General features: G+C 38.9%; 2 protein-coding genes across 4 annotated transcripts; both read left to right on the top strand.

The window, feature by feature from the left end:
* The first annotated feature begins 482 nt into the window (after positions 1 to 482).
* On the top strand, positions 483 to 11,978 carry LOC109065099 (keratin, type I cytoskeletal 13). Of its 3 annotated transcripts, XM_042745212.1 has the most exons (8): positions 483 to 804; positions 10,254 to 10,438; positions 10,556 to 10,638; positions 10,724 to 10,880; positions 10,966 to 11,127; positions 11,209 to 11,334; positions 11,415 to 11,635; positions 11,804 to 11,978. In XM_042745212.1, the coding sequence occupies exons 1-8, from the start codon at positions 552 to 554 to the stop codon at positions 11,928 to 11,930; spliced, it is 1,314 nt and encodes a 437-aa protein (XP_042601146.1). In that variant the 5' UTR covers positions 483 to 551; the 3' UTR covers positions 11,931 to 11,978. The 3 variants fall into 3 exon arrangements, with proteins under 3 accessions (XP_042601146.1, XP_042601147.1, XP_042601148.1); XM_042745213.1 differs by lacking the exons at positions 10,254 to 10,438; positions 10,556 to 10,638; positions 10,724 to 10,880; ... (2 more) ...; positions 11,415 to 11,635; positions 11,804 to 11,978 and adding exons at positions 1,174 to 1,256; positions 1,341 to 1,497; positions 1,583 to 1,744; ... (1 more) ...; positions 2,038 to 2,258; positions 2,428 to 2,608 and having other exon boundaries at positions 486 to 989; XM_042745214.1 differs by lacking the exon at positions 483 to 804 and having other exon boundaries at positions 9,962 to 10,438.
* Positions 11,979 to 18,117: 6,139 nt separating this feature from the next.
* cyt1l (type I cytokeratin, enveloping layer, like) lies at positions 18,118 to 20,204 on the top strand. Its single transcript, XM_042745215.1, has 7 exons — positions 18,118 to 18,610; positions 18,782 to 18,864; positions 18,946 to 19,102; positions 19,187 to 19,348; positions 19,435 to 19,560; positions 19,641 to 19,861; positions 20,030 to 20,204. The coding sequence occupies exons 1-7, from the start codon at positions 18,188 to 18,190 to the stop codon at positions 20,154 to 20,156; spliced, it is 1,299 nt and encodes a 432-aa protein (XP_042601149.1). The 5' UTR covers positions 18,118 to 18,187; the 3' UTR covers positions 20,157 to 20,204.
* Positions 20,205 to 20,428: the final 224 nt, after the last annotated feature.

The following is a 20,428-nucleotide window of genomic DNA, read 5'->3' as shown; positions in this document are numbered from 1 at the left end:
AGAGCAAAGAACATATGAAATAATAATAAAATGTATATGTCCAGTACAAAAAATATATATATTGTAGACTTTAAGTAAGCATTTAATTTTATTTGTTTAACAAAAGAAAGACCAACTATGCATATCGTAGAGTCCAGTTTAGCTATGGTTTACTAAATATATTTAATTAAATATATTATTAAATTTTTACTTAATAGACTGATATGATATGACGGCCAATATACTATGCATTCCCAATTAAATCATTAAAAGTTTCATTAAAGTAGAAAGAAATCAGTTAATTAAACAAAACTGTTAGCTCAAAAAATACACCTCTGTCAATCAATTTAAGTGAAACTCTAAAAAGCTAACATACCATGCAGACCTGTCTTCAGCCATGCCTGCTGCCTTAGGGAATGGGGCGAGGGTTTTGTGATCCACCCCCTTAGGCAATCCATGTGGTCCCTCCCCATTTGTCCACATAAAAGGAACAGCGGTCATCTTCTCCTCACTCATCCGCTCTCTCATTCTCCAGCCAGAGTTGAGGACGACAACAAGCCTTATTCAAAATAATGACTTCTTCTTCTTCCAGCCGCACCTACATGTCTTCAGGAAATTCTTCCCACTTTGGTGGAGGAGTCGGTCTTGTCGCAGCCATGCGTGCTGGTAGTGTGTATGGAGGAGCAGGAGGAACCGGGGTCCGTATCTCCAGTGCCTCTGCTTCTCGTTCCTTCTCTGCTGGTGGCGGTGCTGGTTTCGGTGGCGGAGCTGGTTTTGGTGCTGGCGCTGGCTTCAACCTGTCTGATGCTGTTGATGTGTCTGCAAATGAGAAAGCCACCATGCAAAACCTCAACGACCGTCTGGCCTCCTACCTGGAGAAGGTGCGCTCCCTCGAAAAGGCCAATTCTGATCTTGAGCTGAAGATTCGCCAGTTCATGGAGAGCAAGACGGCCCCCTCTGCTCGAGATTACAGCGCCTATTACGATACTATCAGTGACCTCCAGAACAAGGTACATGACTTACCTATAAAACATGATAGCGAAGTGAATCATTAAACTACCTTTAGACAATAATTAACCAATTCTATATATCCCATGGTTCCTAATTCGCAGAGAATGTGAAAAATACTGGATTTCTCAGGAATGCAGTTTGACTCTTTTTTTCTTTTTTTTTCTTCAATCTGTGCCCCTGAAGATTCAGCATGCCACTGGTGTGAATGCAGGCATCTACTTGAGCATTGACAATGCCAAGCTGGCTGCAGATGACTTCAGGGTCAAGTAAGTAACTAGCAACATAAACAAACAGCATCTTCAACATCTGCAAAAAGTCTAAAGCTTTTAAATGAGTTTCTTTTTGTGCAGATATGAGAATGACCTGAGCATGAGACAGTCTGTAGAGGCAGACATTGCTGGCCTGAGGAGGATGCTGGATGAGCTGACAATGACCAGATCTGATCTGGAGTTGCAGATTGAGGGTCTAAAAGAAGAGCTGATCTTCCTCAAGAAGAACCACGAGGAGGTAAGTTGGTAGTGGGTTCACACTCAGTAGTTCCCCTTGAAATGTATGTGAGGCAAATGCTCAGTGGTTTTTATTGCATCTTTAGGAACTCTTGGCAGTACGCGCCCAGATGAGCGGACAAGTCAATGTAGAGGTAGATGCAGCACCACAGGAAGACCTGACAAAGATCATGGCTGAAATCCGTGAGCACTACGAGGGAGTTGCTGCCAAGAACCGCAAAGAACTTGAGGCCTGGTTCCATTCTAAGGTAACCTCAGATGATTTTTTTTTTAAAAAAGGGCAATGTTTTAATGAAAATCAACAAAAGGTCTGACTGCTTTGCTGTCTCTCATAGAGTGAAGACCTCAACAAGGAAGTTACCGTGAGCACAGAAACCCTTCAAATATCCCGATCTGAAATCACAGAGATTAAACGCACACTCCAGGGTCTTGAAATCGAGCTACAGTCCCAACTCAGCATGGTAAGCAGGCAGAGATGAATCTTGTAAATTTTGGTCATCACACTGCATAGAACACAGAATAACTAAGCTTTCCCCAACAGAAAGCATCGCTGGAAGGCACTCTGGCAGACACGCAGGCCCGCTACGCTGCCATGTTGTCTGGCTACCAGATCCAGGTGACCAGCCTGGAGCAGCAGCTGGTGCAGCTTCGTGCCGATCTCGAGCGCCAAGGGCAAGAGTACAGGATTCTTCTGGACATCAAGACCAGACTGGAGTTGGAGATTGCAGAGTACAGGAGACTTTTGGATGGAGAGGCTACAAGGTGAAACAAAACTACAATACAGAATCTCTTAATAACAACATTTAGACAGAAGTGTCACTGTTTTTCAATGAGCAGTGGTGTTTTATTATAATAAACAAAAGATAAAGTGAGATGTGGACACCTGTCTGGCATTTCTGTAGTGTAATATTATTTGTTTGTACCTCTGCAGTGTCTCAACCTCAAACTCAAGCTCATCCACGACTACACACAAAGTGATAACCATTGTGGAAGAGGTGGTGGATGGCAAAGTGGTCAGCTCATCCTCCGAGTCTAAAAGCGAGACTGTGTCATAAACATCATAACTCAGAGTGATGAAATCAATAAACTGCACTAACTGTGCACAAACTATGCATTTAGTGCCTGTCTTATTTTCTTCTGTTTTTTTGTCATATTTTATGGCACAGTTTAAAAATGTAAGCAAAAGATTTTAAATGGGGGAAAAGTAGATCTGCTAGTATTAGCCTAGTTGTGGTAAAAAAGCAATAACAGCTAACTAAAAAGCCAAATTTCATCACTGTTCTCAAGTTGACTTTAAAGGGTAAGGGGTACTCCAGCTGACAGCTGGTGATTTCTACTGAAAGAAGATGACATGTTGGGATTTGAGACCTATTGCACATCAAACAAAAACTAATCCACTGGAATAACAAGTTCTATAGAGATTGCTAATGTGTCGTCATCATGACGTATTCCTAGTGGTGAACGCAAAGCATTTTGGGAAACCACGGCACAAACATAACGCGCCAGACTTCTATGCATGGAGGGAAGAACGCTGTTATAAACTGGAATAGTCGTTCTCACGATAGAAGTGGCGTAAAGCTTAAGAACAGAATATCCTTTTATCGTTTTCCAGCATGGAAAAATAATAGTACAAGCCATGTTTCAGAGGTGACAAAAAGTTGACGAATGGCATGGATAATGTTAGCAGCAGTAAGGAGCCCAAGATTACCTTCGATAACAATCCACACGATGGTGTGTTCAAAACATTTTCACAAAGGTAAGTTACAATTACTCTCTGCAAATGTTATGTTGTGGGCAAATAACCAGTGTGTTTTGTTTGACTCAACCAGACCATTAGATTTGACGTTAGGCCAATGTTAACTGTTAAGTAGCATGAAATGGCTAGAAGATGAGCTTAAGTTACCAACGTACTAAAGCGTAACGTTAATCAGTTTTAAATGTTGTACATCTAGGCTACATAGCAATTTATTTTGTGACTGTGTTTGCAGGCAAACCTGCCTATGAAATGTTGGAGTGTGATCCTGACTGGACCCCTTCTCTGTACCTCGTCCATACTGAGGTCAAAGCTACGAACACAGACCGGTTCAAGCCCTTTTGGAGAATTATATACCATGCTCACATCTAATATGTAAATGGTTATTGTTTTCCAAAAGATTTTGTAATGTCTCTTCTCACATGTAATGATTTTTAGCTATGTCTGTAAATAAAATACACAAAGACTGAATGAAATTCTGCCTGCTTTATCTGTATTAAGGAATAATTGTGCAAAATCAGTGTTCTTTGGTTGCAAACACAAGTACATAACTTTAATAGTAGTAACAATCCAACTTAATTTCAGTTTCTTTACATATTTAACATGTAAAAACATTTAAATGAATACATTTACATTATAAAAAGTCCATAGAAAACTTCGTGTGTGTATGCACTAACACTTAGTATCGTGTAGTTGTAAATATATGGGTGCTGGAAGTTGGGCAACAGTTTGACGTCCCTTGATCAGTCGCTCTGCTCGTAAGGATCCAGTCCTTTGATTCACTTTTTTTCTCGTCATATCTCGTCTTTGCATTAGGATTTAGTTTTAGGCGGTATGTTCCGACAATGTTTTCTTTAGTCCGCTGCATTTTGTACGATTATATTCTGTTTTTCACGCTAATTTTTCATTATTTTCATGCCAGAACACTAGCCTGCTATGCCAGCCCTGGTAAACTGGCCAAACATACCCATAATTCTTTGCGTTCTGATGACGTTGCCGCCCAGTTGGTCACATGTCTTAGCGATCTCTATAGTTGTTAAAGCTTTAAGAAAATGTGGAGAACTAAGTTGTCACAAAGGGAATGTTTTCTCTCCCCTGGAACCAAGAGTTCTAGGACCAGGACTCTAAATAAATAAATCAATACATTTAAAAAGTAATACAAATAAATACATATACATATAAAATGCAGACATGAAACTCATCAGTACTTAAGTATTAAATATTATAGCAAGTAAATATTCAAGTAGGTCGATTATGAAAGCCACAATGTACAATTAGCTCATACACAAATTTGATTCAAAGTAAATGTTTTGGAAATATTATGACTTTAATTAGTAGAAGTATTGTTATTACTAATATAGTAGATCTGCTTGAAAGAGACTATCATATTAACATATTTGGATTAATATAACATTTTGTTTTTGCGTAAAACTAAGTAGTCAAACTCGAAAGGCTATCTCTACAACAATCTTTCCATTAGCTTTCCATTAGCTTCAGGGAGTCAAGTTAATCCCATGAAACATTTCTCTACTCAAGGCATTTTAACGTGATTCAAATTATGATACTCCCATTACTTAGCATAAAAATTACGTGATATAATTTGTGGAGAAACAAATCATATATTTATTTATTTCTCGTATAATTCAAGTGTTTTACCTCGCTGAAAACTCTCCCTCAGAAATAACCGCCATTCCTGTCAGGCGCACGCGCTCTTGTGGACGAGTAAGCAATCGACGCTTCCAGACCAAGAACTGGCTTCTTTTTTTTTTTTTTTTTTTTTTTACAAAGATTTTACCTACATTTCGTTAAATTGCCCTAAAACGGACAATTATGGCAATCTTGTAAAATGTATACAAGCTTGGATTTTCTTGGATTTAGGAAAAACGTGATTAGACTAGTACAATTGTTTTAGAGTTTTAATTACTTTAAAATTGTAAACTTTCTGATGATTGGTAGTAGGCTATAGCATTCCTAGTGTACATTGGTTGATGGAAACAATAAAGAGTACATTATAGCTATACAACAGTGAACCATATTTGGGGAATTAATTTAATCACTCAGAATTCAGACAACACTATTGTGTATAATGCACCTGTACATGGAACATGGACCTTCTGAACAGAGTTTATGACTTGTTGAACATAAGAAAAACAGGGAGCGGTCAGACACTGTAAATTCCTGCAGCTCAAGTGGGCAGAAATGTACATTTTGAAACTTGGTGACACTTTCTATGCCAATTAATGAATATGAAATTGGGTATTAATACTAAAGCGATACTCCATCCCAAAATGAAAATTTTGTCATTATTCACTTACCCCCATGTCGTTCCGAACCCTAAAAGCTTCGTTCATCTTCGGAACACAATTTAAGATATTTTGGATGAAAACAGGGAGGCTTGAGACTCTCCCATAGACTGCCAAATAAATAACAGTGTCAAGGTCCAGGAAAGTATGAAAATCAGTGATTCAACCGTAATGTTATGAAGCGAAGAGAATACTTTTTGTACTTGAAAACAAAAATAACGACTTTATTCAACAATTCCTCTCCTCTGTGTCTCTCCAAATCAGCGTAGCTCTATTTTGGCAATTCTGAGCAGTACGCAGGTGGCGTATGCTCTTCTGTATCAGCCGATGGAGAGACAGAAAGGAGAGGAATTGTTGAATAAAGTCGTTATTTTTGTTTTCTTCGTGTACAAAAATTATTCTCGTCGCTTCATAACGTTACGGTTGAATCAGATGCTTTTCATACGTTCCTGGACCTTGACACTGTTATTTATTTGGCAGTCTATGGGACAGTCTCAAGCCTACCGGTTTTCATCCAAAATATCTTTATTTGTGTTCCGAAGACGAACTGAGCTTTTACGGGTTTGGAACGACATGGGGGTAAGTGATTAATGACAAAATATTAATTTAGCGATGGAGTAATCCTTTAAGAATAGGATATTCATTTCTTTTCAGTATTATATTTACTGAATAGTCTGAATTTGAGTTTTTTCCATTCAAATATTTTTATTAAACATCCATTTTCCAAACTGTGCTGTGCAGGTATTCTGTGTCTTCCAGAATATTGGGTTGCAGATGGAGCAAACACCCAAGATGGATGCCCAATCCATGACAGGAAACACATTTATATTACACATAGTTAATTATTAAATATAATTAATAGCCTAATTATATATATATATATATATATATATATATATATATATATATATATATATATATATATATATATATATATGAATAAATAATATATAATCAATAATTAGTCTAATTCATAAATAATTGTAATCTCATTATGTACATTTTAAAATGTAATATAATCCAGATCAATATTTTGAATCTGATTACATAATCCAGATTACATATAATCATTTACTACCCAGCACTGTTCTTACGTCTATGTTTCTCTGATCCTCACCAAATTAAATCAAGTAATCAACAGACCAAGGTTGGTGGTTGAATGACTATTAACATTTGCATGAAGTGTATTTAAAACTGTTTACCTATTAAAGCACCAAAGGTATGTGAACAAAACCCCTAAATTGACATAGGCTGGTAAAGGTTGCAGGGTCAAATTTAAAGGGGTCATATGATGCAATTTTAAATTTTTCCTTTCTCTTTGGAGTGTTACAAGCTCTTGGTGCATAAAGAAGATCTCTAAAGTTGCAAAGACTAAAGTCTCAAACCCAAAGAGATATTCTTTATAAAAGTTAAGACTTGTCCACGCCCTCCTAAAACGGCTCGTTCTAACACGCCCCCACATATGTACGTCACTATGTGGGAAGCTTTGCATAACACCGCCCAAATGTTCATGCAAAGAAAGAAGGCTTACCTTTTATTCTACCTATTGTTGCCGCCGGCGCCATGTTGTGGAGATGCTGTTTCGTTGTGAAAGCAAAAATACTTTGTTTGGCCAAAAGAGGATACAACTAGAAATCAGTGGTTAAGTTGTATTTACAACACTGTTCCGGAACAGTTCAACCCAGATATTTAGTGTGCAGCACATTTTATGGAGCACTGTTTCCTGATACTGGGAGAGAAGACTACAGTACCAGCTGTTCTGACTCACAGTCTGTAAGTACATTTACATATGTAAAGGATTTGCCACTGAAATGATTCAAACGTGAGTTTTGCGCAGTGTAGAGCAGCGGTTCTCAATTCCAGTCCTCGCACCCCCCTGCTCTGCACATTTTGTATGTTTCTCTTATGGCTTCAGACATTTGTTCTATTCGAACGTAAGTGCCCTGCGAAGTGGACATCACAGGATATTCCGCCATGATTCCAGTTGGAAGCGAACGTATATGTTCTATTCAAAGTGCATTGAAGTGTGCGAGACGTGAATTGTATTTATTTACAGAGGTATATGATGTCACACTTGTCCGTGTGTGAAGACGTTACACAGCACAAAATCCTTGAATGAATGTTCCGAAGTGAAGTAAACTTAAACAGATATCCCCTGCTCAGGGAGTAGGGAGCAATAAACACTGTGTAGGGACCATGTCAATGGGAAGACAGTTCATGCACGGAGCTCACTTCTAATGAGCTGATTCTCTGAATTAGGCGTGTTAACAAAGAGAGACATGCAAAATATGCAGAGCTGGGGGGCGCAAGGACTAGAATTGAGAACCGCTGGTGAAGAGTAGGGCTTGTTGTTTGTCGTTTCTCTGATCACAAATGCAGACATGGTTTTGTTTACACGGCGCAATGCAATACAACGCATAAAAACACAGTATAAATCATTATAACCTGTAATTATGTCCCCACTGGATGCAACAAAGTGGTTGTTTGTAATGGGTTTTATTGTTTTTGTCTTGTGGAGCCAGTGTTCTGACCGGGACACGCATCACAGTATAGTAAGGGGTGTAACATTTCCGTCACACGCTTGAGGTATTCGGCCAATCACAAAGCACTGGATAGCTGGCCAGTCAGAGCACACCTCGCTTTTCAGACCGATGAGGTTTGTAAAAAATTAGGCGTTTCAGAAAGGCAGGGCATAGAGGAGAAACAATAATGTACAGTATGTGGAAAATAATGTTTTTTGAACCTTAAACCGGATTAAACATTTCATTACACCAAATACACAAAATAATGTTCTTTTTAGCAACATCATATGACCCCTTTAAAGGGTCATCATGTGTGGCCCTGAGCAAAGGACATTACCTTAAGCTCTAGACCAGCACCAACAATACCTATTTTTAAACCTTTCCTCATTAAAAACCTGATTCAACAATGTGCCTCCAGAAACAGGTTTGAGAAAGACTGCTCTGGGCGACTGTCCCTGCAGCAAGTGTAGTGCCATAAAATACATTTTGTTGCATGACCACATACTTACCGGGAGGGACCCAACAAAGTTTCTGCACATTGCCTCCTGTACCTTCAACGTAGTATGGGTCAGAATGAATTAAAACTGACAGCAAAATCTAAAAATCATCACTCAGGAATGACTTCTAAGTACAAATGTTACAAATAATTTCTATAATAAGTTCATTTATTTCTAGAGTGAAACATTGATATTGGGGAACATTGGGGAAGTCTTGGCCTAATGGTAAGAGAGTTTAACTCCTAATCCTAAGGTTGTGGGTTCAAGTATCGGGCTGGCAATACCACTGAGGTGCTCTCCAGGCGCCGCAGCATAAATGGCTGCCCACTGCTCTGGGTGTGTGTTCACTGCTGTGTGTATGCACTTTGGATGGGTTAAATGCAGAGCACGAATTCTGAGTATGGGTCACCATACTTGGCTGTATGTCATGTCTCTTCACTTGATATAAATAGTCACTGTGTTAAGCTCTTCAGTATAACATTCACTCCAAACTCAAAATATTTAAAAGTTGAACAGTTGTATCTGCTTTTAATCGCTTGGTGTTTAATATAGCTCATTTTAATGCAACAGTATCATTATGTAACAACTGCGTTGTTTAAATTCACAATCTGTAAAAAAAAATAATAAAAAAAATAATGTAAAACATATGTAAACTAGGTAATGGATTTTTAAACAATGCCAAGAACTAGTCATTTATATTATTATACATACAAAAAATGCTCACTTTGGATGTCCACGTTTGTACAAGCTTTATGTGTCACCAGCTAACATGTGTAGTAGAAAACTGCTTTTCAGTTCAGAAAACAAAACTTTTTTTTACCCCCAAATTAAAAATTGGCCTATTATGAACCACTGGAATAAAGAAATGATAGACACCTATAGAGCAAAGAACATAACAAAGAATAATAAAATGTATGTGTCCAGCACAAAAAGAAAAAATATCTTGTAGGCTTTAAGTAAGCATTTAATTTTATTTGTGTTTAACAAAAGGAATGCCAACTATGCACATTATAGGGTCCAGTTTAGCTACGGTTTATTGAATATATTTAGTTAAATATATTATTCCATTTTTACTTAATAAAATATATCCCAATATACCATGCATTCCTAATTCAAACATTAAAAGTTTCATTAAAGTAGAAAGAAAACAGTTAATTAAACAAAACTGTTTCCTCAAAAACACATCTGTCAATCAATGGCTTCATGCTTAGGGCAAAATGTAAGGAATTATTGAGGAATTTAAGTGAAACTCTAAAATGGTAACATACCATGCAGACCTGTCTTCAGCCAGGCCTGCTGCCTTAGGTAATGGGGCAAGGGTTTTATGGTCCACCTTTATCTGGTCCCTCCCCATTTGTCCACATAAAAGGAACAGGGGTCGTCTTATCCTCACTCATCCACTCTCTCATTCTCCAGCCAGAGTTGAGGACGACAACAAGCCTTATTCAAAATGATGACTTCTTCCAGCCGCACCTACATGTCTTCAGGAAGTTCTTCCCACTTTGGTGGAGGAGCCGGTCGTGTCACAGCCATGCGTGCTGGTAGTGTGTATGGAGGAGCAGGAGGAACCGGGGTCCGTATCTCCAGTGCCTCTGCTTCTCGTTCCTTCTCTGCTGGTGGCGGTGCTGGTTTCGGTGCTGGCGCTGGCTTCAACCTGTCTGATGCTGTTGATGTGTCTGCAAATGAGAAAGCCACCATGCAAAACCTCAACGACCGTCTGGCCTCCTACCTGGAGAAGGTGCGCTCCCTCGAGAAGGCCAACACTGATCTTGAGCTGAAGATTCGCCAGTTCATGGAGAGCAAGACGGCCCCCTCTGCTCGAGACTACAGCGCCTATTACGCTACTATCAGTGACCTCCAGACCAAGGTACCTGACTAACCTATAAAACACGATAGTAAAGTCAATCATTAAAATACCTTTAGACAACGATTTCTCAGAATGCAATTTGACTCTTTTTTTTTTCTTCAATCTGTGCTCCTGAAGATTCAGCATGCCACTGGTGTGAATGCAGGCATCTACTTGAGCATTGACAATGCCAAGCTGGCTGCAGATGACTTCAGGGTCAAGTAAGTAACTAGCAACATAAACAAACAGCATCTTCAACATCTGCAAAAAGTCTAAAGCATTTAAATGAGTTTCTTTTTTGTGCAGATATGAGAATGAGCTGAGCATGAGGCAGTCTGTAGAGGCAGACATTGCTGGCCTGAGGAGGATGCTGGATGAGCTGACAATGACCAGATCGGATCTAGAGTTGCAGATTGAGGGTCTAAAAGAAGAGCTGATCTTCCTCAAGAAGAACCACGAGGAGGTAAGTTGGTAGTGGGTTCACACTCAGTAGTTCCTCTTGAAATGTATGTGAGGCAAATGCTCAGTGGTTTTTATTGCATCTTTAGGAACTCTTGGCAGTACGCGCCCAGATGAGTGGACAAGTCAATGTAGAGGTAGATGCAGCACCACAGGAAGACCTGACAAAGATCATGGCTGAAATCCGTGAGCACTACGAGGCAGTTACTGCCAAGAACCGCGAAGAACTTGAGGCCTGGTTCCATTCTAAGGTAACCTCAGATTTTTTTTTTTAAGGGCAATGTTTTAATGAAAATCAACAAAAGGTCTGACTGCTTTGCTGTCTCTCATAGAGTGAAGCCCTCAACAAGGAGGTTACCGTGAGCACAGAAACCCTTCAAATATCCCGATCTGAAATAACAGAGGTTAAACGCACACTCCAGAGTCTTGAAATCGAGCTACAGTCCCAACTCAGCATGGTAAGCAGGCAGAGATGAATCTTGTAAATTTTGGTCATCACACTGCATAGAACACAGAATAACTAAGCTTTCCCCAACAGAAAGCATCGCTGGAAGGCACTCTGGCAGACACGCAGGGCCGCTACGCTGCCATGTTGTCTGGCTACCAGATCCAGGTGACCAGCCTGGAGCAGCAGCTGGTGCAGCTTCGTGCCAATCTCGAGCGCCAAGGGCAAGAGTACAGGATCCTTCTGGACATCAAGACCAGACTGGAGTTGGAGATTGCAGAGTACAGGAGACTTTTGGATGGAGAAGCTACAAGGTGAGACAAAACTACAATACAAAATCTCTTAATAACAACATTTAGACAGTAGTGTCACTGTTTTTCAATGAGCAGTGGTGTTTTATTATAATAAACAAAATTAAAGTGAGATGTGGATACCTGTCTGGCATTTCTGTAGTGTAATATTATTTGTTTGTACCTCTGCAGTGTCTCAACCTCAAGCTCAAGCTCATCCACGACTACACGCAAAGTGGTAACCATTGTGGAAGAGGTGGTGGATGGCAAAGTGGTCAGCTCATCCTCCGAGTCTAAAAGCGAGACAAAAACATCATAACTCAGAGTGATGAAATCAATAAACTGCACTAACTGTGCACAAACTATGCATTTAGTGCCTGTCTTATTTTCTTCTGTTTTGTTGTCATATTTTATGGCACAGTTTAAAAATGTAAGCAAAAGATTTTAAATGGGGGAAAAGTAGATCTGCTAGTATTAGCCTAGTTGTGGTAAAAAAGCAATGACAGCTAACTAAAAAGCCAAATTTCATCACTGTTCTCAAGTTGACTTTAAAGGGTAAGGGGTACTCCAGCTGACAGCTGGTGATTTCTACTGAAAGAAGATGACATGTTGGTATTTGAGACCTATTGCACATCAAACAAAAACTAATCCACTGGAATAACAAGTTCTATAGTTGTTAAAGCTTTAAGAAAATGTGGAGAACTAAGTTGTCACAAAGGGAATGTTTTCTTTTCCCTGGGACCAAGAGTGCTAGGACCAGGACTCTAAATAAATAAATTAATACATTTTAAAAAAAAAAAAAAAATACATATAAAATGCAGACATGAAACTCATCAGTACTTAAGTATTAAATATTATAGCAAGTAAATATTCAAGTAGGTCGATTGTGAAAGCTTCAATGTACAATTAGCTCATACACAAATTTGATTCAAAGTAAATGTTTTGGAAATATTATGACCTTAATTAGTAAGTTATACTTATTATTATGACTAATGTAGAAGATCTGGGTGAAAGAGATCCTTTCAACATATTTGGATTAATATAACATTTTGTTTTTGCGTAAAACTAAGTAGTCAAACTCGAAAGGATATCTCTACAACAATCTTTCGATTAAAACCATTAGCTTCAGGGAGTCAAGTTAATCCCATGAAACATTTCTCTACTCAAGGCATTTTAACGTGATTCAAATTATGATACTCCCATTACTTAGCATAAAAATTGTGACATATTTTGTGGTTAAAGAAATTATATATTTATTTATTTCTCGTGATATAATTCAAGTGTTTTACCTCGCTGAAAACTCTCCCTCAGAAATAACCGCCATTCCTGTCAGGCGCACGCGCTCTTGTGGACGAGTAGCAAGCGACGCTTCCAGACCAAGAACTGGCATTTTTTTTTGTTTTTGTTTTTTTCCAAAGAATTGACCTACATTTCGCTAAATTGCCCTAAAACAGACAATTATGGGACTTTGACAGGAAAATTTTGAGTTTAGGCGACTCGTTTGCAGAGCTCTGTTATCAAAAATCCTTTTTTTTAATTACATGTAGCCAGGCTATTTGTACTACTGAGATTAAGTCATCTTGTAGAATTTATACGAGCTTGTATTTTCTTGGACTTACGAAAAAAGGGATAAGACTAGTACCATTGTTTTAGACTTTGAATTATTTTAAAATGGTAAACTTACTGATTATTCATAGCCTATGCTATAGCATTCCTGTACACTGATTGTTGATCTCCTATCACATCTATGCAGATGATACCCAGCTCTATTTACCATTAGATTCTGGTAGTGAATCTGTCTAGCATGTTTAAAGGATGTTAAAGAATGGATGGATGAAAATTTTCTTCAGTGGAATGAAAACAAGACAGAGGTTATCCAGATTGACAAATACAGTGATTTCTTGGGACATCTTCAGTAAAAAAAAAAAAAAAAAACACTGGGACAAAAAAGAGGGACATATTTCACCTGTCCATTCCTCTCTCCATTGGCTCCCTGTGAGACAAAGAATTGATTTTAAGGTTTTAACTTACGTGTTCAAAGACTTGCCCCCTATTTATATCTCAGAAGTTTTAAGTTTTTATTCTCTTCAGAGATCACTCAGATCTTCAGTCCAGCTGTTATTAAATGTCCCGAAATCTCATTTGAAAACCAAAGGAGACAGGTCTTTTTCAATCTATGCTTCAAAACTTTGGAACACTCTACCCTTAATGATTAGAGCTTCTCCTACATTAAGCAGTTTTAAAGCATCAATTAAGACCTTCCTTTTTTCTCAGGCTTACTCATAACTTGGTTTTATTTTGTATGCATCTCTTTAATGCTAGGTGTTTCAGTTTTTGTGATGTACCAGGTTATGACTGTTTTTTGACTATGATAAATTTTTGCTTATATTATTCTTTTAAGTTATTGGAATTGGATTGATCACTTGTCATGTTCTGGTTTACTATGTGTTTTTTGCTCTGCTTGTGCAGCACTTTGGTCAACATTCGTGTTGTTTTAAGGTGCTATATAAATAAACTTTGACCTTGACCTTGGAAACAATAAAGGGTGCATTATGGCTATACAACAGTGAACCATATTTGGGGAATTAATTTAATCACTCAGAAATTCAGACAACACTATTGTGTATAATAGTGGGAAAGTCGTGGCCTAGTGGTTAGAGAGTTTGGGTTCTAATCGGTTGTGGGTTCAAGTCTCGGCCCGGCAATACCACTGAGGTGCCCTTGAGCAAGGCACAGAACCCCCAACTGCTCCCCGGGCGCCGCAGCATAAATGGCTGCCCACTGCTCTGGGTGTGTGTTCACTGCTGTGTGTATGCACTTTGGATGGGTTAAATGCAGAGCACGAATTCTGAGTATGGGTCACCATACTTGGGTGTATGTCACATCACTTTCACTTTATTTATTTATTTATTTTTTGTTCACTTTCATAATGACTTTCAAATGTTTTTTTAGAGATTGTGAATTGTTGGGTTTTTGTTAAATGTGAGCCAAAATCATCACAATTAAAAGAACCACAGACTTCAGCTACTTCAGTCTGCGTGCATTGAATTTATATAATACACGAGTTTCACAATTTGAGTTGAATTATTGAAATAAATTAACTTTTCCACAACATTATAATTCATTGAGATGCACCTGTACATGGAACATGGACCTTCTGAACAGAGTTTATGACTTGTTGAACATAAGAAAAACAGGGAGCGGTCAGACACTGTAAATTCCTGCAGCTCAAGTGGGCTGAACTCTACATTATGAAACTTGGTGACACTTTCTATGCCAATTAATGAATATGAAATTGGGTATAAATATTAAGAATGGTGTATTCATTTTTTTTCAGTATTATTTTTACTGAATAGTCTGAATTTGAGTTTTAAAATTTGGGTACACTGTATAATTAATAAAAAAAAAATTATATTAAACATCCATTTTCCAAACTGCCTGTTCTCTGCAGGGATTCTGTAGTGCCTTCCAGCATATTAGGCTGCAGATAGAGCAAACAGCCCAGATGGATGGCCATCACAGGAAACACACATTTATATTACACATAGTTATTATAATTATTAAATATAATTATTAGCGTAATATATATATATGCCTTAATTCTTCGTGGCATAGATTCAACAAGGTGTTGGAAACATTACTCAGCGATTTTGGTCCATATTGACATGATAGGATCACTCAGTTGCTGCAGATTTGTTGGCTGCACATCCATGATGTGAATCTCATGTTCCTCCACATCCCAAAGCTGTTCTATTGGATTGAGATCTGGTGACTGAGGAGGCCATTTGAGTAAAGTGAACTCATCGTCATGTTCAAGAGATGATTTGACCTTTGTGACATGGTGCATTATCCTGCTGGAAGTAGCCATCAGAAGATGGGTACACTGTAGTCATAAAGTGATGGACATGGTCAGCAAAAATACTCAGGTAGGCTGTGGTGTTTAAACGATGCTCAATTGGTACTAAGGGGCCCAAAGTGTGCCAAGAAAATATTCCCCACACCATTACACCACCACCACCACAAGGCAGGATGGATCCATGCTTTCATGTTCTTTACACCAAATTCTGACCCTACCATCTGAATGTCACAGCAGAAATCGAGACTCATCAGACCAGGCAACGGTTTTGTTCCAATCTTCTATTGTCGAATTTTGGTGAGCCTGTGAGAATTGTAGCCTCTGTTTCCTGTTCTTAGCTGACAGGAGCGGCAGCCGGAGTGGTCTTCTGCTGCTGTAGCCCATCTGCTTCAGGGTTCGAAGTGTTGTGTGTTCAGAGATGGTATTCTGGATACCTTGGTTGTAACGAGTGGTTATTTGAGTTACTGTTAACTTTCTATCATCTCTAACCAGTCTGCCCATTCTCCTCTGACCTCTGACATCAACAAGGCATATCCGTCCACACAACTGCCACTCACTGGATTTTTTCTCTTTTTCTTACCATTCTCTGTAAACCCTAGAGATGGTTGTGCATGAAAATCGCAGTAGATGAGCAGTTTTTGAAATATTCCGACCAGCCCGTTTGGCACCAACAACCATTCCACATTCAAAGTCATTTAAAAAGTCACCTTTCTTCCCCATTCTGATGCTCGGTTTGAACTTCAGCAAGTCGTCTTCATCACATCTACATGCCTAAATGCTTTGAGTTGCTGCCATGTGATTGGCTGATTAGCAATCTGTGTTATCAAGCAATTGAACAGGTGTAACAGTACCTAATTAGCCTAATCCATAATAATCTCATTGTGAACATTTTTAAAAGTAATATAATCCAGAGCACTTAATTTTTGAAATCTGATTACGTAATCCAGATTACATATAATCAGTTACTACCCAGCACTGTTCTTACTTCTATGTCCACCACATTAAATCAGGTAACCAACAGACCAAGGTCAGGATGGGGAAAAAAAATGAATAAATATTAACATTTACATGAAGTGTATTTCAAACTGTTTGCCTATAAAAGCACCAAAGGTTTGTGAGCAATACCACTAAACTGACATAGGCTGGTAAAGGCTGCAGGGTCACACCTTAAAAGGGCCATCACCTGTGTGGCCCTGAGCAACGGACATAACCTTTAGCTCTAGACCAGCACCAACAATGCCTATTTTCAAACTTTTCCTCATTAAAAACCTGATTCAACAATGTGCCTCCAGAAACAGGTTTGAGAAAGACTGCTCTGGGCGACTGTCCCTGCAGCAAGTGTAGTGCCATAAAATACATTTTGTTTGCATGACCACATACTTACCGGGAGGGACCCAACAAAGTTTCTGCACATTGCCTCCTGTACCTTCAACGTAATATGGGTCAGAATTAATTAAAACTGAAAATCACTCAAAATCTAAAAATCATCACTCAAGAATTACTTCTAACTACAAATGTTACAAATAATTTCTATAATGAATTCATTTATTTCTAAAGTGAAACATAGATATAAATATTCACTGTGTTAAACTCTTCAGTATAACATTCACTCCAAACTCAAAATATTTAAGTTGAACAACACAACTTTGTTGCACACAAAAATAAAACTTTCTATTTGCAACAAGCCTGCTTATGATTAGCAGGTCACCCGAAACCCACTTCAGACCTGCTAAACCTGCTTTTAATCGCTTGGTGTTTAATATAGCTCATTTTAATGCAACAGTATCATTATGTAACAACTGCATTGTTTAAATTCACAATCTGTTAAAAAAAAAAAAAAAAAAAAGGATTTCATAAAAAACATATGTAAACTAGGTAATGGATTTTTTTATCAGTGCCAAGAACTGGTCATTTATATTATTATACATACGAAAACTACTCACTTTGGACGTCCACATTTGCACAAGCTTCATGTGTCACCATCTAACATGTGTAGTAGAAAACTGCTTTTCAATTCAGGGAAAAAAAAAAAAAAAAAAAAAACTTTTTTTACACCCAAATTAAAAATTGGCCTATTATGAACCACTGGAATAAAGAAATGATAGACACCTATAGAGCAAAGAACATAACAAAGAAAAATAAAATGTATGTGTCCAGCACAAAAAAAATAAAATAAAATAAAAACATATCTTGTAGGCTTTAAGTAAGCATTTAATTTTATTTGTGTTTAACAAAAGAAATGCCAGCTATGCATATTGTAGAGTCCAATTTAGCTATGGTTTACTAAAAATATTTTATTAAATATATTATTCCATTTTTACTTAATAGACTGATAGGATATGATGGCCAATAATCCATGCTTTCCTAATTCAAACATTAAAAGATTAATTAAAGTAGAAAGAAATTAGTTAATTAAACAAAATTTTTGCTCAAAAAATACATCTCTGTCAATCAATTGCTCCATGCTTAGGGGAAAATGTAAGGAATTACTGAAGAATTTAAGTGAAACTCTAAAATGCTAACATACTATGCAGACCTGTCTTCAACCACACCTGCTGCCTTAGGCAATGGGGCGAGGGTTTTGTGGTCCACCCCCTTAGGCAATCCATCTGGTCCCTCCCCATTTGTCCACATAAAAGGAACAGCGGTCGTCTTCTCCTCACTCATCCGCTCTCTCATTCTCCAGCCAGAGTTGAGGACGACAACAAGCCTTCTTCAAAATGATGACTTCTTCTTCTTCCAGCCGCACCTACATGTCTTCAGGAAGTTCTTCCCACTTTGGTGGAGGAGCCGGTCGTGTCACAGCCATGCGTGCTGGTAGTGTGTATGGAGGAGCAGGAGGAACCGGGGTCCGTATCTCCAGTGCCTCTGCTTCTCGTTCCTTCTCTGCTGGTGGCGGTGCTGGTTTCGGTGGTGGCGCTGGCTTCAACCTCTCTAATGCTGTTGATGTGTCTGCAAACGAGAAAGCCACCATGCAAAACCTCAACGACCGTCTGGCCTCCTACCTGGAGAAGGTGCGCTCCCTCGAGAAGGCCAACACTGATCTTGAGCTGAAGATTCGCCAGTTCCTGGAGAGCAAGTCGACCCCCTCTGCTCGAGACTACAGCGCCTATTACGCTACTATCAGTGACCTCCAGACCAAGGTACCTGACTAACCTATAAATCATGATACTAAAGTCAATCATTAAAATACCTTTAGACAATAATTAACCAATTCTATATATACCATGGTTCCTAATTCGCAGAGAATGTGGAAAATACTGGATTTCTCAGGAATGCAATTTAACTCTTTTTTTTTATCTGTGCCCCTGAAGATTCAGCATGCCACTGGTGTGAATGGAGGCATCTACTTGAGCATTGACAATGCCAAGCTGGCTGCAGATGACTTCAGGGTCAAGTAAGTAACTAGTAACATAAACAGCATTTTCAACATCCGCAAAAAGTCTAAAGCATTTAAATGAGTTTCTTTTTTGTGCAGATATGAGAATGAGCTGAGCATGAGGCAGTCTGTAGAGGCAGACATTGCTGGCCTGAGGAGGGTGCTGGATGAGCTGACAATGACCAGATCTGATCTGGAGTTGCAGATTGAGGGTCTAAAAGAAGAGCTGATCTTCCTCAAGAAGAACCACGAGGAGGTAAGTTGGTGGTGGGTTCACACTCAGTAGTTCCTCTTGAAATATATGTGAGATAATGCTCAGTGGTTTTTATTGCATCTTTAGGAACTCTTGGCAGTACGCGCCCAGATGAGTGGACGAGTCAATGTAGAGGTAGATGCAGCACCACAGGAAGACCTGACAAAGATCATGGCTGAAATCCGTGAGCACTACGAGGCAGTTGCTGCCAAGAACCGCAAAGAACTTGAGGCCTGGTTCCATTCTAAGGTAACCTCAGAGTTTTTTTTTTTTTTTAAGGGCAATGTTTTAATGAAAATCAACAAAAGGTCTGACTGCTTTGCTGTCTCTCATAGAGTGAAGCCCTCAACAAGGAGGTTACCGTGAGCACAGAAACCCTTCAAATATCCCGATCTGAAATCACAGAGGTTAAACGCACACTCCAGAGTCTTGAAATCGAGCTACAGTCCCAACTCAGCATGGTAAGCAGGCAGAGATGAATCTTGTAAATTTTGGTCATCACACTCCATAGAACACAGAATAACTAAGCTTTCCCCAACAGAAAGCATCGCTGGAAGGCACTCTGGCAGACACGCAGGCCCGCTACGCTGCCATGTTGTCTGGCTACCAGATCCAGGTGACCAGCCTGGAGCAGCAGCTGGTGCAGCTTCGTGCCGATCTCGAGCGCCAAGGGCAAGAGTACAGGATCCTTCTGGACATCAAGACCAGACTGGAGTTGGAGATTGCAGAGTACAGGAGACTTTTGGATGGAGAGGCTACAAGGTGAGACAAAACTACAATACAAAATCTCTTAATAACGACATTTAGACAGTAGTGTCACTGTTTTTCAACGAGCAGTGGTGGTTTATTATAATAAACAAAATTAAAGTGAGATGTGGATACCTGTCTGGCATTTCTGTAGTGTAATATTATTTGTTTGTACCTCTGCAGTGTCTCAACCTCAAGCTCAAGCTCATCCACAACTACACGCAAAGTGGTAACCATTGTGGAAGAGGTGGTGGATGGCAAAGTGGTCAGCTCATCCTCCCAGTCTAAAAGCGAGACAAAAACATCCTAACTCAGAGTGATGAAATCAATAAACTGCACTAACTGTGCACAAACTATGCATTTAGTGCCTGTCTTATTTTCTTCTGTTTTGTTGTTATATTTTATGGCACAATGTAAAAATTTATGCAAACGATTTTAAATGGGGGGAAAAGTAGATCTGCTAGTATTAGCCTAGTTGTGGTAAAAAAGGAATGACAGCTAACTAAAAAGCCAAATTCCATCACTGTTCTCAAGTTGACTTTAAAGGGTAAGGGGTACTCCAGCTGACAGCTGGTGATTTCT

The sequence above is a fragment of the Cyprinus carpio genome, chromosome B19 (genome assembly GCF_018340385.1).
Source record: "Cyprinus carpio isolate SPL01 chromosome B19, ASM1834038v1, whole genome shotgun sequence".
In the NCBI taxonomy this organism is placed as follows: Eukaryota; Metazoa; Chordata; class Actinopteri; order Cypriniformes; family Cyprinidae; genus Cyprinus; species Cyprinus carpio.
This window is presented reverse-complemented; position numbering and strand designations above follow the sequence as displayed.

What these genes read in the sequence shown, in the direction of transcription:
- cyt1l (XM_042745215.1), top strand. Translation starts at nt 18,188, where the DNA reads ATGATGACTTCTTCTTCTTCCAGCCGCACCTACATGTCTTCAGGAAGT. An exon ending in TCAGTGACCTCCAGACCAAG is followed by an intron (nt 18,611 to 18,781) that starts GTACCTGACTAA and finishes GTGCCCCTGAAG; the next exon opens with ATTCAGCATGCCACTGGTGT. An exon ending in TACAGTCCCAACTCAGCATG is followed by an intron (nt 19,561 to 19,640) that starts GTAAGCAGGCAG and finishes TTTCCCCAACAG; the next exon opens with AAAGCATCGCTGGAAGGCAC.
- LOC109065099 (XM_042745212.1), top strand. Translation starts at nt 552, where the DNA reads ATGACTTCTTCTTCTTCCAGCCGCACCTACATGTCTTCAGGAAATTCT. An exon ending in TGCTGTTGATGTGTCTGCAA is followed by an intron (nt 805 to 10,253) that starts ATGAGAAAGCCA and finishes ATGTGTCTGCAA; the next exon opens with ATGAGAAAGCCACCATGCAA. An exon ending in AGGCCTGGTTCCATTCTAAG is followed by an intron (nt 11,128 to 11,208) that starts GTAACCTCAGAT and finishes TGTCTCTCATAG; the next exon opens with AGTGAAGCCCTCAACAAGGA.